General features: G+C 37.0%; 1 protein-coding gene across 1 annotated transcript; it reads left to right on the forward strand.

The window, feature by feature from the left end:
- The first annotated feature begins 5,829 nt into the window (after positions 1-5,829).
- Positions 5,830-6,801, forward strand: LOC135073500 (uncharacterized). The gene has a single exon (XM_063967685.1). The coding sequence runs from the start codon at positions 5,830-5,832 to the stop codon at positions 6,799-6,801; it is 972 nt and encodes a 323-aa protein (XP_063823755.1).
- The last annotated feature ends 483 nt before the right edge of the window (positions 6,802-7,284 follow it).

Consider the following 7,284-nt stretch of genomic DNA (forward strand, 5'->3'; position numbering starts at 1 on the left):
GTCCCACTTCTGTAGTACTTTAATTTGTGCAGAAATAGGTAATAATTATTATAAAATTCGGTGATCCACATGCCTTTGTTTGCATTTTTATAAAAAATATGTCTGCCAGTAGCTGACTTTGAAAAATAGATCGTTTCATCCACGAAGACGCGCCCTACCAATTTTTGGTCGAGGGAAGCGCGGGGTGCGGGGAGTTTGATCCGAGCAATCCGAGCGTCATTATTGTAGTATGCGTGTGCACTCATAGATAATTTAGCGTGTACCGATAACACTCCAACATTAGCGGAAGAATAGTAGGGCGCGTCTTCGTGGATGAAACGATCTATACCTACCTACTTACTCAAAAAGGTTTTAGTCATAAATCAAACGTAATTGACGTGACATTTTACATTTAAAAATTTCATTACGATAGCAAAGAAAGAGCTGCCCTATTAATCACTAACAAAACCCACCTTTCGGGAGAGACGTTTAAAAATCCCGAATCTCGAATGTCGCAGGACTTGGCACGATTTATCTAAGTCGTAAGTTCAATCAGATTAAAGTACATTTAACTGTAGGTAAAAGTTCAATTTGGGGAAACCGGGAAAAGAAATATGGCGTCAGGTAGCGGGGATTCAATTCAATCAGCTCCCGGTAGCTCGGTGATTTGATGAGATTGTCGGAAATCAGAATAGGTTAAGTAAAAAAAACTTTTGTATATCGCCTGGTCTAATGGAAATATCGTGTTCGACCGTTCTGTAGCACTGCTTATGTGCCGCATGATATTGTGTTCTATTTTCGTTTCAACTCTTTCGCACACCGTTTTTATACAGGAGGTAAAAATACCTGATAATGAATTTATTATATTATTATATGAACAAACAAACCATAAATTCAGGCACTGCATTTTGGTATTTTAATAAGTGACGTTACGAATCTATTTTACTCAAGTTTTTCGAATGGTGTGACGACATTATACAGTATTAAAATAATATTAGGGACGCTGTCACCCTTTAATTTTTGTTGTTGGAAGACTACATTTAAATGCAGGAAAAAATATACCACACGTAGGAATAGACATCATGACATTACAAAACGGGTGCATTTTTTATATTACAGGGGACCAAAATTAATAATGTGATAGTAATAACTAAAATTAGCCTTTTTTTTTTACAAAACAACAATGTTCGTTTGATTAAAATTAGATACGCTGTTTATGTTCCAAAATGTTCCGCAATTGTTGTTGCACCGGTGAGTTATTGTATCGTCGATAGCTAAAAGATCGAACAGCAAAAAGGCGGTTACCCCGGTTGATTTGTCAACATCATTGCGGTGTGCCCCGCTGTCGGGCAAATAAATTGGATTGGGGCTAAAGTACTCACAAACGCTCCATTACCTACCTATAGACCGAGTTTGTCACAAACTATTTTATACTAATACTGTTAAGGTGATCAAATTATGGATGAAGTTTGGGCAAAGTAGACGAACTCTAGCTCTGTTCAAAATATTTATGAAAAGCCTACCCCGGTAATTTGTTGGAAAAAGGCACACCATAATTACGCGTGTTTCATCAACTATTACAGGATTTTTCTATGCGTTTTTAACTCTGTTTTCTAGGGCTGTAAAGCTTTTTGCACCCCCTAGGGAACATAAATTTTCAGGTAGATAAAACCAGTTATTGCTTTCTATTCCATTGGAAAATTAATTATTACAATATTCCGAAGGGACAGACTATAAACTCCAATTTAAATTCCAGAATGCTGTAAACGACCTATTTAAAATTGTTTTTAGACCGATTCTACAACTGAAATATTTGAATTTTAATATCATGAATACTTCGTATTGGATCGACGTTGTACAAATACCGTCATATAAATAAAAACATTGTCCGTCCACCCCACTGCGTCTTAGGAATGCTTATTCGTCGTTCCCTACCAAGTTAAGACAACACAGATACAAATATCTGGTATTTATCGCATTCCAGTCGCATCGCGTGCTGCCCGCTGCCCGGGGTACAATCCCCAGCATTTTAGACTTTGCATTTTTGTTGAAATATAGCTCTTATTATAACTGCATAGAAGTCACACTGTTCAGCTTGATGCTCCGCCTGTACCTACGTGGTCTCAATATTGCGCCTACATTTACATCTGCGTAACGTGATACGTGACGAGTGGTGAATTTTTATCAGATAGTTTGGGGTTTCAGCTTGAATCTACACTTTAGAACCATAAAAAATTGCATAGATTTGTTTTTGTCTTCTATTTACTCTTCTGCTTAGTTCATTTGTTATTTTTGTACTTGTTTCACTTATGCCATCTGTAATCTGGTGCCTAATTTAAAAAAAATATAAGACGTCAGCCATTATGCCATTACTTTTCTTAACGACACAAAAAAGATACAAGAAAATCGCTGGAAAAGTTACAAATTTCAATCCCCTTACCCTATTCGTGAAAACAACAATGGTTAAGAAGGAAACGTCACTAAATTAAGTAAACAAACTTCTTATAAAAGTGCTCAGATAGGGGGCCGGCAGACTCGCGGGGACAATGAAACCTCTACAATTGCCCATTCGTGAAGTTACGGAGATACGGCGGGTGGGGACGAATGGTGCTTGCGAGGCGGTATCATGAGGCCCCGTTTATTGAGGATGACATGTCAGTGTGGACGCAGTTTATAGTAGTACTGGTGGACAGTTTAGCCGTCCCAGTTGTAGGCTGTGAAAATTAATAAACTTGGACGATTTATAATCGCCAAAAAAATGACAGAGTTAAGATTTTTTATGCTGATCTTAGAGCGTAAAATAATGCGAAGTTGAGCCTTGAATAGATTCCTAGATCAAACCTATGATTGACAATGAAAACTTTACATTATCGTTAGATCATCATAGATCATGTGATCATTATGTTGTGATAGGTAAGTCTAATTCCTTGACTTAAGTAATAATAAGACAGTAAGAATCAGATTAGTCACGACAGTTCCTATAAAACCAGTTTCCAGTAAATCTAGATAATTAGGGTTTACTTAAATAATCATACCCGTCAAAACAGTGATCTATACGCTGGTTTAGATAGTTACTCTCCTTAATTTCAGCACAATAATTCATCCTCACCTCTGATTATGAAGCTTTTATCTAGTTTCATGTTCCTATTATCTCATAACATGTTTTAGTTGTACCTTAATCGTGTACAACATTCCCTAACTTACCCCACAAGTAATTAATCCGTAAGAGGAATGAGTTATGCTTACCTAAACTACTGTCGTCTGTACCGAGTTTGGACGCAAAAACATAATATGCCAGTACATACCTGGTGCTGTATTAGTGGGATTACAACTTGTACTCGTAGTATTTTGCAAGTAATTACAAATTTGCGAGAAACGAAACTGTACTTTATACTTGTACACAAATTATTATAGATGGGGGAATTGCTTGAGCGATTAATATTGTAAATTACATTACTAATTGTTCATTAGTGTTTCTCAGTAAACAGGTTTTAGATGAGGATTCCATTATCAGATCGATTAAACTAATACCATTTTATAGAGGATTAATTAATGGAGATGGGCATTTCATTATGCATACTTTAAGACAAGGATTTTTAAATAGCGCAAAGCATTATAATTAAAATCTGAAGGTGCTTGTTCACCCCGGTGATAACCCTTTCAGCACAGAATAATACGAAAGTGCGTTCGACTTTGAAAAAATCTAGTGAATTCGTAAATCAATTTTACCGCGCCAAGACGCTTCCGATCGATCGTACGGTTCGATATATTTGCTATTTTTCATACAAAAACTTTCAATGGCGTTCAGTCGGTGCTGTGTTGAGGGACAAAGATGGACGTGTACCTGACTACGGGAGGCGTGAAAAGTATTAATTTATTTAAATCACTTCTTTTGTGGATTTCAATGAATTTTTTGCGTATTAATTTAAATTACATCCTTAAAAAATATAATTCGCTTTAATTTTATAAAAAGTTAGATGTAGCCGAGTACCAGGTACTCCTAAAGTTCTACAGCACGAGCGTGCATGTCGGGACGATGTTTGAATTTTTGGTAATGTAAGTAATGGACACCTTTCGAATCTTTTAAAGGCCTGAACATCAGATTTACTCTAGAATAAACTCAAGAATGTCTCCGAGACACATAACCACCAAATAGTACAAATCCGCTGTAGAAAATACAGCCACCAGTGAAAATATCGAGAGGATACCAGGATTCTAGTACCAATAGATGAACCAAAATGATCCCTTTTATGAAAATATCTAACCCCATGTGTTATTGAATAATAGCCTCGATATCTGGGATTCAAAAAAAATAAGTTATTACTAAAAACGAAAGCTCATGTTCAATTTTAAGATGCTACTACCCCCTAAATTCAGGTTTTGACAGAGTTCTAGGTTAGGGCCATGAGCTATTTTTGAATTTTTTTGCAGAAATTAGTATCTAATTACGATATCATGTCTTTATGAAGAATAATAAAGCTCCTTATATCTAAAATGTCTTTTTTTAATTAGTTTAAATTGTAATTAAATAGCTATTCATAGGTTCATGACGGATTGATACGATCGTGCGGGGGGGTTAAGGGGGTTAAAGTCACCCCCTAAATTTTTTCGCTATTTTTCTCTATTTACTAAGATCCTAAAGACCCCAGAAACTAACGTGATTTTTTAGAAATCGTAAAATTTTTCTCTCGTGCTGAAAGGGATAAAGATTTCATGTGCAATACATTACGCATACCTGTAACGCAGGAGAACCAAAGTAACCGACATAGCTCGCAGAATTGCTAAAATCAAGTGGCAGTGGGCGGGGCACATAGCTCGTAGAGACGATGGCCGTTGGGGCAGGAAAGTTCTCGAGTGGCGACCACGGGCTGGAAGACGTAGCGTGGGCAGGCCTCCTACTAGGTGGACCGACGATCTGGTAAAGGTCGCGGGAACAGCCTGGATGCGGGCAGCGCAGGACCGTTCATTGTGGAAAACCTTGGGGGAGGCCTTTGTCCAGCAGTGGACGTCATTTGGCTGAAACGAACCTGTAATGATAAATTTTTATCTGTACAGGTGAATGCTAGCACAGCGGATGGGCGAATTTGGAAACAGACTTGTTTATTGGTTAAAGAAGAACGGTCATCTGTGACCCAGGCCCGACAGAAACGAGACATACCTCAGTTTTTTTGTCATGTCTTAATTAGTTAAGTTATATATTTTTTATATTCGAAATCTATGTATAACACCAAAATATTACCCTTTGTTTTTGTTTAGGCGTTATACAAAAACTAATACAAAATGCCTATTTATCACCAAAATTGGTAAATGTATGTACCTAAATGTCTATTACAGCTGCTATGGAATGTATCTAGGTGACCTGGAGATACAGCCGGATTATACAGGGTGGAAAAAATAATAAGTTACAAAATCCAAAAATTCAATGTTACCAGCTTCCATAATCTGTACCCTATTATTGGTACCATTTGAAAGAGCTCGTGAAGCACTTTCAGAATCAGTAACTAGTTTTTCGATATCTTGTATAGTTTAGAAATAATCGAGTGAGAGCACTTATCGTTCCATATGTATAACCACCCTGTATAATTTTTTCGTCGTCGCACCTCTCGAGCGGACAGACGTGTGTCGCGCGTATCGGATATAATTTAAATAATAAGTTCCCAATTGTCGTCCTTAAATAAAGTGTCAGTGAGTCAAAAGTCGTGTAACTGCGTTTGAGTGACTTGTTACCATTACAACTGTTGAACATTATACCTCACTCCGGTGCACCTCCGCGGGACAAGAACGCTTGCATTTTTCGTCCCTTTCACATCTGTGGCGTATTCTAAATACTTTATTTATCGACCATTCAATATGAGCGTTAAGCGATCGCCTTCCAAGTCGCACAAGGGGTCTACCTTTACTGGTTCACACACAGACGCGGATTGTGAAGCTACCGACTCAAACTCGCAAATTACTCAACGGAGGCGAAAACAACCTGACTCAGACATTCTCAAAAGGGCTGACCTCGTCGACTTCAAAAAGGAAATGATGACCATTTTGCAAGATATCAAAGAATCTAACAGTGACTTCATGCGTACTATTAGATCGGAAATATCTGAGATCAAAACACAAGTGAGTTCAGTGACTAAAACGTTGGATAACATTACTCAACAACAAAGTCAGTTTAGGCATGAACGAACAGACCTTTCTCAATCACTGAACTTTCATACTAAATCCTTTGATGATCTCCGAACGAAAACACAAGAAATGTCCAAGGAAATAACTCAGGTTAAAAGCCTAAGTAAGGAGGTCGATATCTATAACCGTCGTATAGCCAACTTGGAACGAGATTTTAACATTCAACAACAACGGGAAAGACTAAACAACATAGAATTAGCTGGCGTTCCGGAGAACAATAAAGAGGACCTCGCTCAATTATTACTATCCATCTGCGAAATATTGGGCGTCCAGGCATCGAAGGACGACATCGTAAGCATTCATCGTGTTCCAAAGAAATTACCCAACGCAAAATCACCAAAAAATATTATAGCAAAAATGAGCAGCCAACTCATTAAGGACAAAATTATATCGGCTATTCGAAGGAAGAAAGGTCTTACCACCAATGATCTGGGACTTACACCATCTAGTGATCCGAGGAGAATATACATAAACGAGCATTTAACTCCTTTCTTCAAAATGATTCATACGAAAACTCGCGAGACTGCTGCAGGAGCTGCCTACCAACATGTTTGGATCCGAAATGGGAAAATATTCGTTCGAAAAAACGACGCATCGCCTGCAATAAATATTGTAGATGTCATGGACCTAGGAAAAATTAAGTGACTAGTTTTCTTAAAATTATTTATCTACAAAAAAGGTATTGTGATACTGAAGGGAAGTACTTTTATAGTCTATAAAATAACTAATAACATGACAATTAACCTTTGTTTACTTTTAAGCCATTTGTTTAGTCTTTATTTTAATCACGAAGTAATTCACGCATGCACTATGTTACCCTGTTTGTACTCATTGTTATGCAGGTATACTATTTTTATCGCTATAACAGTTTCATCACAAATTATAAATATTAATAAACTGATCCATCACTTAAAGTATTTATTATTAAATAAACAAAGAGATAACCCTTATTTTCTATGCATTATTACAGTAAAATATAACATTCAGACATATATAAGTTCCATGTATGAAAACAATTATTTTCGATGCATCAAATTAACGTATTATCATGAATTGTTCTCACGTGAAGATCACTTTAATCCAATCATTGTAACGATACTTTACCAGCACAATGAGGGCTCACTTGAT

Source organism: Ostrinia nubilalis, chromosome 7, assembly GCF_963855985.1.
Source record: "Ostrinia nubilalis chromosome 7, ilOstNubi1.1, whole genome shotgun sequence".
NCBI lineage: Eukaryota > Metazoa > Arthropoda > Insecta > Lepidoptera > Crambidae > Ostrinia > Ostrinia nubilalis.

Coding starts and splice junctions, on each gene's coding strand:
- LOC135073500 (XM_063967685.1), top strand. CDS start 5,830: ATGAGCGTTAAGCGATCGCCTTCCAAGTCGCACAAGGGGTCTACCTTT.